Below are 15127 nucleotides of genomic sequence, written 5' to 3' on the forward strand. Positions count from 1 at the left end.
ATTTGATTATCAAAATACTGTGACAAGGGGTTCCCACGGTTATTTGCTTGGCTATCGAATGTCGGTATTCTCTGTCCTTGGAGGGAGAATATCTGGAGTCCTGCAGACCGCACTGGGTCCCTGCAGCGGCAGCCTGCGCGCGTGCAAACAGGACCGGGATGAATGCACGAATGAATGAATGAATCGTCGTCTGCGTCGCTCGGGCCTCTGTTACGTCGCCGACCGGCGCGGGCACGGCTGCGGATAAGAGGCCTGCGGAGCGCGGCGCGCCCGTCCCAGCCGCGCGGCAGCCTCGGCCACGAGCGCCGCAGCAGCGCGCCTCCCGCGCCGCCTCCCCCAGGTCCCTGCCCGGCCGCGGCGCGTCACTTCCGCCAGCCCTCGGCCCGGGCTAGGGCGGGGAGCAAGGGGGAGGGGGCAGGTCCTGGAGAAGCCGGCGCGCGCCCAAGTCCGCGCCCTAGCAGGGACTACATTTCCCGAGGGGCCTCGGCGGCGGCGGCCACAGCGGCGGCGGGCGCGGCAACGTCCCCCGGAAGTGGAGCGTAGTACTTCCACTCGTGCGTGAGGCGAGCAGAGCCGGAGACGAGACCCGAGGCCGAACGCCGGATCTGACAAGATGGCCGGGCTGCCCCGCAGGATTATCAAGGTAACCGCCCAGGCCGACCCCTGCCTTCCCTCCTTGCCCTCGGCCGCTCGGCGCGGGGCAGCGCCGCCCTTGTGTCTCTCCGGCCGAGGCCCGCGCTGCGAGGCCCCGGGCAACGCCGAGGGGGATCCCGGCCGCGGTTGTGAGGGAAGTCTGGGCGCTGGGGAGGGGGCCACGGGGTGACTTCCGGCCGCGGCGAGGCAGCGGGTGGCGGTGGCCGGGGGCTTCCAGGCGGAGGACCCGCTGACGGGTGGGTTCGGGCCCGCGCCCCTTTGAGGGTGGGGCCGCGGGGCTCCCGGCTCCGGTCTCGGGCGCGGGCCTCCGCGGCCTCGCACCACCCCCGGATAGAGGCCGCGGGCGCGCGGGAATCGCCGTGGGGCCCCGGCGCCCGGCTGGAGTTGCGGCGGGACACGGACCCCTCTGCTTTGGCCTCGGCTCCCCGCCGGCGGGCCCGCCGGGTTTGCGACGGCTCCGGGTTCAGAATGAATGAACCGGGCGGGCGAGGCCGGCGGGCCGCGCGTCCGGCTGTCGCTGGCACATGTTTCGGCCCGGACCGCCGGGTGCGGGGACCTACCTGGGGGCTCGAGGCAGGCGGGCTGCGGTGCGAGGGGCTCGCGGGCTTTGCTTCCGCGATGGCCTCTCCTGTGGAAGGCTCCACTCGTTATCTACCCGAAGTGATTTTACTCTGGTTGGCAAACTCTTGAAGAGCTGTTTCTGAGCAGAGGTTTCACTCCAGACTCGTGGAGGGCCCTATTTATGGAGGACTTCAGGGGTCAGCTAGGAACCGGAATTGACTCGATGACCGTGACTTTACGGACTCTCTTGCCTCTAGCTTTTGTGCGTAAACTCCACTCTCACGCCCCAGGAACTGCTGCTGAAGAAACGTAGGAGGAATTCAGCGTCGTCTTTGTTTCGTGAATTCTTAGCATAATGAATAACCCCAGACCCTCAATCGTCAAATATTGCTTGTGTTTCATAAAAACTTAGTCTTGGAAAATTTGAAGGCCTTTTTAAATAAAGGACATCAGGTGACTGAAGGTGTTACTCAAAATGTCAATGGAAGGGACCAAATGGTAGTATTGTTTTTTGTTAATAGACCCTGGTGAACTTGTATTAAAAGTTTTGCGGGCGGTGCATTTGAAGTGAAAATAGCCTGCTGACTTTGCCGGATGTTTGTATCAAGTATTCGGATGTTGGATCAGTTAGCTAGAGCTGCCTGCATTTAAATACATCTGAACTGAGGTTTCTCTGGCCTGAGGGGCTTCATTTATAACATCGGTTCTCAGCCTGTGGGTTGTGACCCCTTTGGGGGTCGAACGACCCTTTCACAGGGGTCGCCTGATTCATCACAGTAATAAAGTTAGTTAGGAAGTAGCAGTGAAACTAATTTTATGGTTAGGGGTCACCACAACATGTGGAACTGTATGAAAGGGTCTGACATGAGGAAGGTACCACTGATTTACAGGAACAAGACATTTACTTTATAAGGTTGCCGGTCTGAGAAATTAGGGAGCTAGAACAGATAGAACATTCTCTTGTCTTTCAGAGTGCGTGCGAACGTGCACGACAAATCCTTGTGTGGAGGGCTGACTTTGAATAGATCGCAGCGATAGTGAAAAATCTATTGTCATAATGGTTTTGACTTGAATTTTGCCTGAGGAGGTTTAATTATCATATGCATTGGAAGGTACTTATAATGTGATTTTAGTCACATGACCTCTGATCATTTTTATTAAGGGCTAGTTAAACAATAAGGATGGAAGAATCTTAGGAATGTACCCCACATATCCTACAGTTGGTATTTACTTGTTACTTGGGCCTATTAAATATGTAATACAAGCTGATATTCAAGCTGATTGTCAACTTAAGAATAAACCAAAGAGTTGACATGTTTTCCTTGGATGGGAAGTTTAATTTGGTGGTAGCTTGCTTGTAAATGTATAAAAATGAGTTCAGGCAGTAAGTTGAAAGCCTTCACAGTTTAATGCGTTTATATTAATTAGACTTTAATAATTTTACCATTTAAACCAAGACTGTGATAACTCATAGTCTTTATTTTACAGCATCTTGTTGATGGCATCACTCCGTTGTGTTCCAGTTTGTAAAGATTTTAATTAGGTGGCATTAGTTTAATGTCATTGGTAGCTTAAAAAGAATCTTTGTTGGTCCAGTGGTTAAGGGCTCAGCTGCCTATCAAGAGGCTGCTTACCAAGAGGTCCTAAGTTGGAATCCACTAACAATGTATGCAGCCTTAGGGACCCTGTGGAGGCAGTTCTACAACGGACTGTAGGCTTGCTATGAATCATCATTTACTGAATGGCAGTAGGCTGAGTTTGATTTAATTTAAAGGGACTGATTTCTCTAATCCTTAGAAAAAGTGATAGTTATTTTTCTGGTGTCTTTGTTTACACTATATGTAAGTTATTAGAATCCCTGTTGGCATAGTGATTACACATTGGACGGAGAATTGCAAGATCAACAGTTCAAAACCATGCGGGAGAAAGGTGAGGCTTTCTACCTCTGTAAAGAGTTATAGAATGTGATGTTCTGTAAATGTGATGGTAAATTAGCTAAAATGTCAAAATAAGTAGAGTTATAGTTTGGAAACGCACAGGAGCAATTCCACTTGGTCCTGTGGGGTTTCTATGAGTCAATGGCAGTGAGTTTAGTTGAGCTTATTTAAAAAAAAAAATCATTTTATTAGGGGCTCATACAACTCTTATCACAATCCATACATACATCAGTTGTGTAAAGCACATTTGTACATTCATTGCCTTCATCATTCTTAAAACATTTGCTCTCGACTTAAGCCCCTGGCATCAGCTCCTCATTCCCGCTGCCCCCTTCCCCCAGTTGAGATTTTATGTAGATTTTCCAACCGTAATCAGTGAAAGTACTTCTTTAGGTTTACATAAGAATTTATTTTAAAAGTTTGCCTTTTTGTCAACCAACTACAGTGGAATATAATGATGGATGGGGGTGGGAGGTAAGTAACTATTGTCCTGAGTTAGTAGAGACAAATTGTCTTTCATTGGACTGATTGGTTCCTTTGACTTCCAAAGGATGAAATTTTAGTATTGCTTATATTTGACTTGATATAATTTAATGGCTATATTAAAATTATATCAAGCCAAATAAGTCTTGATTTGGACAATTACTAATATTATACTAGTTACATTATAATAATGGCCAGAATTTACATTTGCATCGTTCTTTCCCCATCCTTTCTCTGCAGAAGGCACTGTGTGCCAAATGCATTAAAACTGTGAGGGCTTCAACTTACTGCCTGAACTCATTTTTGTACTTTTACAAGCAAGGTGCCACTGAATTAAATTTCCCATCCAAGGCAAACATGTTGACTCTTTAGTTTATTCTGAAGTAAACAATAGATAGTACATTTTACAATCTATAGAAACTGATTCAAAGCACTTTCCTAAGACCTGAAATTGTTGAGAGGCTGGTCTTGAATCTTACAACAGAGCTACAGGCTCTCCTTTCTGAATATTTACTGAATCAGACACATTTACCTATTTTTCTGAAGCTATTGTCCAATTTCACCGTCATCTATTACCTGGTCAAGAAGAGGTATTAGGCTCTTCTAGGTGGAAGATTGTGTTATCTCTGTACAATTTAGAGTATGTCATTTCCCTCTTGAGATTTATGAAAAGGTCAACAGTTCAAAATCACCAGCTGCTTCTCAGGAGAAAGATGGACTATTAACTCCTGTAAAGAGTTGCAGTCTGGGAAACTCAAAGGGACCGTTTTATTCTGTCCTATGAGTCGGCATCAACTTGATGGCAATGCGTTTTAGTTTTTTTGAGCAACACCTTGACCACTTCCCCACACCTTCTAAGTCTTCAAGGGAACACTCTTCATCAAGGGCTGCTGCTTTGTGGTACCTTTCACTGCTTATTGATAGCTTTCAGACAGTTCCGATCTGTTTTATGAGAGAGCTGTAAGAATAACCTTGTATGTATAACAGTTTGCATATGCATATTATAATGAATCAAGGATCCATCTACTTGGTGGTGTAGTGGGTTACGTGTTGGGCTACTAACTACAGGTCAGCAGTTTGAAGCTCCTATCTGCTCCTTGGGAGAAAGATGGTGCATTCTGCTCCTATGAAGATTTACAGCTTCAGAAATTCATTGAGGCAATTCTCTGTCCTGTTGTGTTTCTATGAGGTGGAGTCAACTTGATGGCAGTGAACGAATGAGCTGAATCTACCTGTGAGCAATTTGCTATTACTTGATATTAAGTAGCTTCCCTTCTGCATAATTTCTCTGTCTCCTCATGTCTTCATAGCATGTATCACTGCTTGATGTTTTCCACTTAGTATTATTTACCCCCATGAACCTTCATGGAGGCTGAGGCTCAGGCAACTTCAGCATTGCTAAAGCTCTGAGCAGTATTCTAGGCACTCGAATATTAATCGACTGAATGCGTGAATAAGCTTTACTTTCTTTGAAAGAAAGTTTTGGAAGAGTTAGCATTTTATATATCAATTCAACTTTGTAAGTGCTTTATAGATAATATCTGAATAATTGGAATTGACACTAACATCCAATCTTCAAATGATGTGTGGGCTGAATGTTGGAGGTAGTCTTGTTCCCACAATAGTTCATTAAAAGAAAGAAATCTTTGGGTTGACTAGGAACATATTTGGAAGGGTCTGAAGGAGTTTAGGGAGAAAGAAGAGGCTTTCTATTCCTATAAAGAGTTGCAGTCTCTGAAACTCAAGGGGGCAGTTCTACTCTATCCTATAGGGTTGCTATGAGTTGGAATCAACTGGATGGTCTTGAGTTTTGAGAAGGCAGAAGTCCATTGGTGGTCTAGATAGTTTAGCGCTGGACAACTAGCCAAAAGTTTGAACCCACCCAGAGGCATCGCTGAAGATGTCCTGGTGATGTACTTATAAAGATAACACAATTGACTCAAGGACAACTAACAATAGGCACATAGAGTCTCATCAGCCCTTCAGCTTTCCAGTTCTTGCGTTTGGGCAAAACTTTATTACCGATTTATCGGGTGTTCTTCCAGATAAACTTGGCATATATGACTAGTACCCTATTCGGCACCCCTCCAATACAAACAACTTGACAACCTCCCAACAACTCTACGTCTTCAAGTGAACATACTCCATAAAGGGCTGCTTTGTGATACCTTTCAATGCTTATTGATAACTTTTAGATTATGTTCCCATAATTTTAATGTGACAGTGTTGTAAAGAATAACTTTGTGTGTATGCATGCTATGATGAAGCTTAGAAGTTTTCTGTTTAGTTAGAATTTCTAGTTGCCTGTATTTCTTACATTTTTCTATCTAGTGACTGAGTATAGTCGCAAAGGTGCATCAATTAACCCTAAAATAACACCAATCCTATCAGTTATAAAGAAGAAGTTTTGGGGGGACACATCTTTAGGGATGGATTTGGTGAAACTAAACCAAATCTACTTTAGTTATATATGTTCCATTGCTTTATCATTAGTAATCATAAAACAGTAAAAGATAGCCTTAGAAATGAGTAAGTTGACATATTTGATTAAAATTTAGCCACCCTGCTAAGACTAGTATTTTACTAAACCAAAATGAAAACAAAGTGACTATCATAGAGTAGATTGGACTCACAGCACAGGATTCCTGAAGCTTTCGTAAACCTGTATGGCATTAGCCTCACAGCTCTCCCGTGGAGCTGCTGGTGGATTTGAACCACTGACTTTCATAAGGTTAGAAGCCTAATATACCTAACCCTCATCACCACAAGGGCTCCTAGAATTTATTTTTCTATTTGTTGAAGTTTAGGGTCAGATGTGACATGAAATCTGACTTTTCATTGAGACAAGTTCTATGTCACTGTGATTGTGATTCTTTAGAAACACATCTGAATGGTTTTAATGTAGTGTGAGTGTAAGTAAACCAATTAATTTCCAATTCAACAGTCCAGACACATTTTGTTTCCTGGCCTTAGTTGCAATCCCCTCAGTTGTAACAACACTCTTCCCACTTCTCCTTGGGTTTCCCCATTTCTGTGTGCTCATTCCTGCCTCTTCCTAACTTCTGAGGGTTTTTTTTGGTAAATGCTGCCCTGTTGGTCTCTTGTAATTGATTGTTCTGAGGAGCACCTTCCTCGTGGACCTTTCTGTTCGCGTTATTGGTCTGCCTTGTGTTTGGCTAGCAGGTTATCTCGGATAGGTTCGGTCCTAGTGTGGAAGGTGTCAGGGCCAGAGTCCCGCGGTTCTTTATCAGGCTAGTAAGTGTGGCCTTTTTATGATTTTGAATTTTGTTTTACATTTTTCTTCTATTCTATCGAGGACTTTCTACTGTGATCCTGCTCAGAACAGTTGGCAGCTGGGCACCTGGTGGTGGGCTTCATGTGATCCATTCATCCTTTGGCCTAATGGTTTCCTTGAGGCTTTACTTTTTTCATTCTTTTTTACTTTGGAAGGAGTAAGACTGATAGTTGAATCTTGGATGGATGGCCACTTGTGAACTTTAAAGATGTCAATCACTACTTACCACTGTGATTATGGAATATGCTGTTTCAACTGACCAAGATTTATCTTGGAAGAAGTATTATCAGAGTAGCAGACAAGAATGATGAGACGTCATCTTACATCCATTGGACATGTCAGGAGAGACCAGTCCCTGGAGAAGGATGTAAAGAGGAGATGGATTGATAGAGGGGTTGTAACAATGGGGTGAAGCATAGGAACAGTTGTGAGGATGGCGCAGGACCAGGCAGTGTTTACTTCTTTTGTGCACAGGATCGCTATGGGTCGACATCTAACAATAACAACAAATACGTTCATGGGTATTTTTCCCATGTGCCATTTCTGGTTAGCTGATATATCTGTCGATCCACTTGTAAGTTGTTTCATGTTATTACAGGAGTACATATGCAGTAGTGTTTGCCAATCCCTTTTAATCTTGTGTTCTTCCTACTGTCTTCTGTGATTTTATCTACCTTCCTCTTCCACTCTCTGGTAACCATCAGAGTGTTTCTTTATGTAAACCTTTTCTTGACTCTATACTAGTAGTCTCATACAATATTTACTGTTTTGTGATTGAATTATTTCACTCAGCATATTTCCCTCCAGGTTCATTGAGTTGACCTGTGATAAAAGCTTTGCAAATCTTGGACTGATGTTTCCTTTCTTTTTCTCCATTTAAAAAGGGTACTTGTCATATATTATAATTGATGGCCTTTTTGTTTTTAAAGTCCTCTGAAACAGATATACTTATGTGGAAAATTTGACTCGAATCAGTGTGATGAGTAACTTCTGGTGTTGTCTCTCAAAGAATTTTCTGAAGGATCTGGCCCTTCTCAGGAAATAAATCATTTTTCTGTATATGACTTCTGGAGATTCAGGTTCTTGCTAAGCTTATTTGTGGATCCCTAAGGGTTGTCTGGTCTCTTAAGTCCCTGGATTACTTTTGGTAGTGATTAAACTCTCTGGTTATATGGATGCTGTTTCATATAAGTACCTAATATTTTGATTAGGGAAGGTGGGCATAATTGAAAGTAAATTAAAAATAGCAAGTGGTAAGCTCTTTTGTGTCAAGCCAAGCACTATAAAGGATCTTCCATAAGTTCCCATTGATCAATTTTCATGCAGAAGAAATTGAGATTTGCAAATCAAGTAGTTCCTGAGTATCCATTATGCTAAAGTGATAAGATCCGTACTGCATTCATTTGCTTTGCCTATTTGTTCTGAGTTACTTTCACACTTATTACAATCAGTTTTATACCCTGGAGAGCATTTTTCCCACACTCTGGTGAGGACTATACAGGCCAAGGAACATGAATGACCAGGATTCCTGACTTACAATTCAGTGCCTATTTTTGATCCTACATCTTGTAGGATGTTTTACTTGTGTGTAAGTGGATTTAAGAAGAAAATAACTTATGCTACATAATCCAATAGTATAGATTCTGAATAAATTTCAATCTCACATCATGAGTGCCTTTGTAGTATAGAAGCAGATACAGAAACAAAGAAATGAGGGCAGCACAGGGGCTTTGAACATTACAAGTAGTTCAGATGTAGTAGGAAGAGCTCTTTTTTTTTTTTTTAACCATGGAGATTATGAGCTGGCTAAGTCAAAAGGAGGAGGGGGAATTGAGTATGTTTTGGGTAAATGGGTAGCAGGTATAAAAGCTGGAAGTAGGGTGTGAGAGAGCATGGCACATACCAGAAATCCACAGTGTGTGTTGAGTAAGACCTTACTAGATTCTTGCTGAGAATGATTGCTGATTAGTTACTAAATTTATAGAGTTGGCCTCAAGAACTGTGGGGGTGGGGCAGAAGAAGGGTTGAATTTTGAATTGTTAAACTCATCAGCATGCACACTGGTGGCAACTATCTTTGAAGGTTTAGTATTTGCTTACAATAAAAAATTGTACAGTTCTTTTTTTGGCATTCTTTTTTATTGGGGCTCATAAAGCTCTTAATCACAATCTGTACATACATCAATTGAGCAAAGCACCCTTATACATTCGTTGCACTCGTCATTCTCATAATTCACCTTCCACTTGGGTTCCTGGAATCAGCTCGGTTTCCCTCCCCCCCCCAGTTCTTTTTTTTTTTTAATCATTTTACTGGGGGCTCATACAGCTTTTTTCACAATACATACACCCATTGTGTTAAGCACATTTGTACATATGTTGCCATCATCATTTTCTAAACACTTTCCCTCTACTTGAGCCCTTGGTCTGCATAGTTTCTCATCAGTGAATAAGAAACCAAGAACCAAACCAATTGCCTTGAACCCATGCCTACTCATTGTGACCCCATGTGTCGGTGAATAGAACAATGCGCTACATCAAATTTCTGTGCTGCCCGAGTGGTCTGGAAGGAAGCATCGGCCGAATGGTTAGTTGAGCACATGAATATAAGCTCTATCCAGAGCCTTCTAAGTAAAGTACTAGGCATCTTTTATTGAGTAACAACTTTGTACTAGGCACTATTCTATGTACCATCCAGTCAAAGCTATCCCTGTGACCTCCCCATCCTTGGCGTTTGTTACATTAGCCTATTGTTGCATCCACTGAGTCAGTCCATCTCCTTGATGCTCTTCTTTTTCCCTTATCTATGGGATACTAATCGACAACACATGTAGTGTTGTTATTTGTACAAATGAAGTGGAAACACGTTCGTGTGCAAGGTGTGAGTGCTTTATTATTATTAAAAGATGTGTTACTGTGGTTTAATCGGGTGCTATTGCTTAAGTAAGGCTCTGCTTGGTAACACAGTATAACTTAAGCTAGTATGTCTGTATCTGGGGTTGGTACATTCCTCACTTGCCTCTGTGACATTCTTCCTGTTGCTTTGATTTAGACTGAGCTTGAGCTTCCAATGAGTAGAGTCTACAGAACACTTAGGTGTTGGGCTGCTAACCACAGGGTGATTGGTTCAAAACCACGAGCCACTCCCCAGGAGGAAGATGAGGCTTTCTACTCCCATAAAGTGTTAGTCTCAGAAACCCACAGTGGCAGTTCTGCCTTGTCCTAGAGGGTCACACTGTGAGTTGGAAACCAATTTGATGGCAGTGAGTTTAGTCTTTGTTTTCTTATCAATAAAACACATTTGTATAAGATTTCATGACAGTTCTAGTGTTAATTTTAAACAATATATTTTCTTTTAATCCAGTACTACCATTGAGTTAAGATTCATTAGTTGTCCTATATACGCCTAAAATAAATTAGAAGTATATTCATTTATATATGGATTTACTTTTGTGTTTTCACAGCCCTGGTGGCACACCCGGGTAAGAATTGGACCACTCTCTGCAAGGTCGGTGGTTCAAAATCACTAGCCTCATTTGGGGAGAAAGTTGAGGCTCTTTGCCCCCATAAAGATTTACAGTCTGGAAAGCCTGTAGGGTTGCTGTGAGTTAGGAGTGGCTCATTGAGAGTGGGCTTGGGGTTTTGTATTTTCACTGTGAGAGAATGTAGTTGATGGTCCTGACTTAATTTCCTCATTGCCATTTGAAGAGAAGAAAAACATTTGTGCCTGCCCATATTGTAACTTGCTTTGGCGTTTTAAAAAATCTTTAAAAAAACGAATCATTTTATTGGGAATCCATAATTCAAGTAGATCAAGCATAGTTTTACAGTTGCTGCCACCATCTGTTTCACATTTTTCTTCTTGAACTCTTTGATCTCAGCTCTCTTTTATCCCCTCCCTCACCTACCTTACCCCCCAAAACCCTTAATATTGTAAGTATTATTACTATTTTGCTGTATCTTATACCATCCATTTTATCTATTCACCCACAATTGTTAGTCATGCCCCTCTAGTGAGTTTATACAGTCATTATTGCTATTAGCTCTTCCTTCCCCTCCCAACTCTCTGGTACCCTCAGGGAATCATTACTCCTGTTAACTGTTTCTCAAGGGTTATCTATCTTGGTTTTCATCCATGAACGATCTTAGACAAATGAACATATGCAGGTCTAACAAGATTAAGGAGGTAAAACTAAGACCATAATATTAAGGGGAGGAAATATTAAAGAACTAGAGTACAGTTGTATATTTATTTCATCATTATAGCTATGCCAAAACCTGGATATACCATCCCATCTGTGTAGCCTTTCTATGAGGGACTGTCCAATTATCTTACAGGTGGGTTTTGGGTCTCCACCTTATCAGGTCAATTTGATTCCTTGTTTTTGAACTTCTGATACCTTTTCCCATCAACACCTCATTATCACATAGGCTGGTGTGCTTCTTCCATGTGGGTTTATTTGCTTCCCTGCTAGATGGCTGCTTGTTTAACTTCAAGCCTCTAAGACTCCAGACATTTTTTCTTTGGGTCGCAGACACCATCAGCTTTCTTTACCACATTTGCTTATGTATCCATTTTGTCTTCAAAGATGATCCTGTTGGGAAGGTGAATATTATACAGTGCCACACTGTCACAACAAACCGTTCTTGTACTGAGGTAAGATTTAAGTAGAGGTCCCAAAGTCCATCTGCTTCTTTGTAGGATTTACACACAAACACACACACAAATATACCTGTCTTTGTATTTACATATTTTCCTATCTATATTTATACCTTTTTACTTCTTTCCTCTTTAAAAAAAGTCTTTTCACAGATGGAGGCACAGTGATTTACAGTCTTTAGTTGTAAAAGCTATTTCCATTAAATAAATTTTTCAAATAGAGCTCCTTGGGTCATTTGTTGCCCTGCACCTAAGTGCTCCATTCAGGTACCTGTCCCTGACTGATTAGAAAAGGAAATAGTCATACCTTTCCCGTTTCTTAATTTGAATCTTTCAGTTTAATTAGGAGAGAACTGTTGAAGTCTGATGAATATAGGAACTACAATGTATATTTTCTGAATACTTGCTTATAATTTGAATGCTTAGTAGTTCAGGGTGGTGCCAGGGAATAAGCTGGGGGTGTTTGTAAATTGAACACTTGCCCAGCCATAGGCAGATGTTCTCATTGCTTTAAGAGCTCCAGATGATTTTAGTGTGCACTTTGCAGAAACATTGGCCTTGTGTGTGCATCACAAAACAAATGTTAAAGAAGAGTTGAATGTGAGACACACTGTAGGTAATATCAGCCAGCCAGTGTCTGCTTACAGACTTCAAAGGAATCAGTGTGGAGGATACCAAAGAAGTGCTGAGCTGGGTGAGAGACATCTCAAGATAGACATAGGGAACAGAGATTTAGAGTGATGCCTTTTAAGCTAAATTTTGATGGGTAAGTAGAAAAGTGGGATAGGGAGAATAGAATGTCACTAGGTTAAACATCAAATTCTTCAGGGGAAATTTGAGCAGTGCTGAAACTGTCTTACAAGTTGGGAGCTTCTCTGCTTGGGCCACAGATACTCAGCTTCAAATGCAATCATTTCATTTGAAAATTAATTTTTTTTATTTTTAAATACATTATAAGTGTAATTTATGAATATATTCAGATGGTATAATCAGACAATACAGATAAAAAACCTGCTTTCCCTTATGTTTCACTTTTCCAAACTTCTTTTCATAGGTAAAATAGTAAAATCTCAATATTGAAGGAAAGTGTAAATGCTTCATTTACTTTATTGAGAACTGCAAGGTTGGCAGTTCGAAACTACCACCCTACTCCTCAGGAGCAGAATGGGGTTTCCTACTCCCATAAAGAGTAAACTGTCTCAGAACACACAGGGGGCAATTCTACCCTGTCATGTAGGGCTGCTGGGAGTCGGTATCAACTCTATGGAAGTGAGTGAGTGAAAAGAAACCCTATTTTACTTTTTTGGGCAAGTTGTAATGATAACAAGAAATGTTCAGGGTATTTGTTTACCCATGACGTGTTACCTGAGTAAGCTCAACCCAAAGGCATTCAGCCCCAAGCTCTGTGTGTCAGTGAACCCAGCACACCTAAATCTAGTAAGCCTCAGCTGGAAGGCACTCAGTCCTACTTCTGTGGGTCAGCAAAAACAACTCCCTCCCACCCCCCCAGAGACACCCCTCTCCACAACCCAGCCTCCTGCCCAAGAGATCTCATCTTAAGTGGCTCTGTGGGTTAGGAAGTCTATCAACCCTTTCCATTCTCTGGCTCCTGGATCTGTTGCCTCTTCACCTCAGTAGTGTAGCTGCCATCTGGATTCAGGATGTACAGTACACTGTTTAGGGATTACAGGTCTAGAGGATACGCTCTACTCCTGGCCCTTGCTGGTAAATAAGAATTCCTTCTCCTGCTTTTGAAAGGGTTCATTTTATACACAGCAGGATGCCACTCCAGGGTATCTTGTTCATAATTACCCACAGGCAAATCCTAACAGTACCTGCCCTCACCTTCTAACCATACCCATGCAGAAAGAGTTGTTTGCTTGGGAGTTATAGACTTTGGCTAGAAGAGCCACATTAAAGAATTCACTGCGCCTGCATTGTTCCCATTAGTCACTCTGCCCTTCTACCTCCAGCCCCCGGCAACCACGTATTTGTTTTCTCTATGCTTTTGCCTATTCTGGACAATTCCTATAAATGGAATCGTATAATCTGTGGCCTTTTTTGGTCTGGCTTCTTTCAGTTAGCATAAAACCTACATTACATAGAATATACATTTAAAACCATATTCAGGCCCTGGGGGCCGTCAGTTAACAAAACAAACTTTAGCAGGAGTTCAGAAGGCCCTGGACCAGTCTTTTAAGTTCTCATAGTGTATATGTCCTGGTCATGGTCCTGTTCTTGCTTCTGGAGTCCCACCTGTGATGTATTGATCTGCCACCAATCATGCTTTTGTTTATCTGTTGCTTAATTGTGAATCCTTGGACGGATACCATTTTAGCCTCTTTAAAGATTAAATATGGTTGTTGGATACTACCAGAAGTAATTTCTGAGCCTTTTTTCGTGACTAATGGGTAAAATCAGAGATCTTTAGGGTTGAGATTTTGAGACCTTGCCTGAGTTATGTATTGTTTTCTTATTGTAGTATTAAATCAGATGCTTCTGTTTTGCAGTTGGATGCAGTTTAAAACAAGAAGAAGAAACCCACTCTGGAATAGATTTTACCTTTTGGTTTTACGCTCTCTCTTAGGCAGCTACCAAAAAAAATTGCGTAAATGCTTTGAACACTCAACAGTATTCCAGAATAAGTGTATACATTTGCATATAATTAATATGAAGGCCAGTGTTGGATTTGCTCCTAATTGTTTTTAAAGCCTTTAATTAATGATATTCTTATGGGGTTTGGACCTAGGAGTCTTTCTCATTTTATATTTTTCTGAACATACTCATTCACTTTAACTTTGCTTTAGTCCCTATTGATCAGTGATCCCAAAATCTCTCACTAAGCTTTACATCTTTCTAATTGTCTGTTTTTAAAAATCTCTACTTAGGGTTCTTGTAGACATTTTGTTATTTAATTTTATTGTGTTCAGATATTCTAGGGGGCATCAGAAAGCATAGGGGAAAAATCCATGATCTTTTCCATTTTGAAAACCTCATAGTATGTAACAAAAAGTTTGTCATTTCAGCTATTTTTATGTGTACAATAAAAGTTTTTATTATTTGGATGACACCAATTATGCAATCCATCTTCTCATTTTCCAACACTTTGAACACAAACTCAGTACTCCTTAAGCCAGCAGTTCTCAACCTGTGGGTTGCGACCCCTTTGGGGCTTGAACAAACCTTTCACTGGGGTAGCCTGATTCATAACAGTAGCAAAATTCCAGTTATGAATTAGCAACGAAAGTAATTTTATGGTTGGGGGGGGTTACCACAACATAAAGAACAGTATTAAAGGGTCACGACGGCATTGGGAACATTGAGAACCACTGCCTTAAGCAATGCCTTCTCATTCTCTTGACACAAACCCTTGATAACCACTATTAAATTTGATTTGATATTAAATATATTCCTCTTCAAATTTTTCATATAAGTAGGATCAGACAGTATTTATCTTTTTATCCTTGACTTATATCACTTAGCATGCTATTTTCAAGGATAATCAATTTAATAGTATGTATCAGAACTCTATTTCTTTTTG

At 41.7% G+C, this 15127-nt stretch overlaps 1 protein-coding gene across 1 annotated transcript in view; it reads left to right on the forward strand.

Annotated features, from left to right (window-relative positions):
* Positions 1–492: 492 nt before the first annotated feature.
* UBE2N (ubiquitin conjugating enzyme E2 N) overlaps positions 493–15127 on the forward strand; it is a 33221-nt gene continuing 18586 nt past the window's right edge. The window contains exon 1 of the mRNA XM_075551179.1: positions 493–643. Within this exon, the coding sequence (XP_075407294.1) occupies positions 614–643 (30 nt within the window). The 5' untranslated portion in view covers positions 493–613. The remainder of the gene's footprint in view (positions 644–15127) is intronic.

This window comes from Tenrec ecaudatus, chromosome 6 (assembly GCF_050624435.1).
Source record: "Tenrec ecaudatus isolate mTenEca1 chromosome 6, mTenEca1.hap1, whole genome shotgun sequence".
In the NCBI taxonomy this organism is placed as follows: Eukaryota; Metazoa; Chordata; class Mammalia; order Afrosoricida; family Tenrecidae; genus Tenrec; species Tenrec ecaudatus.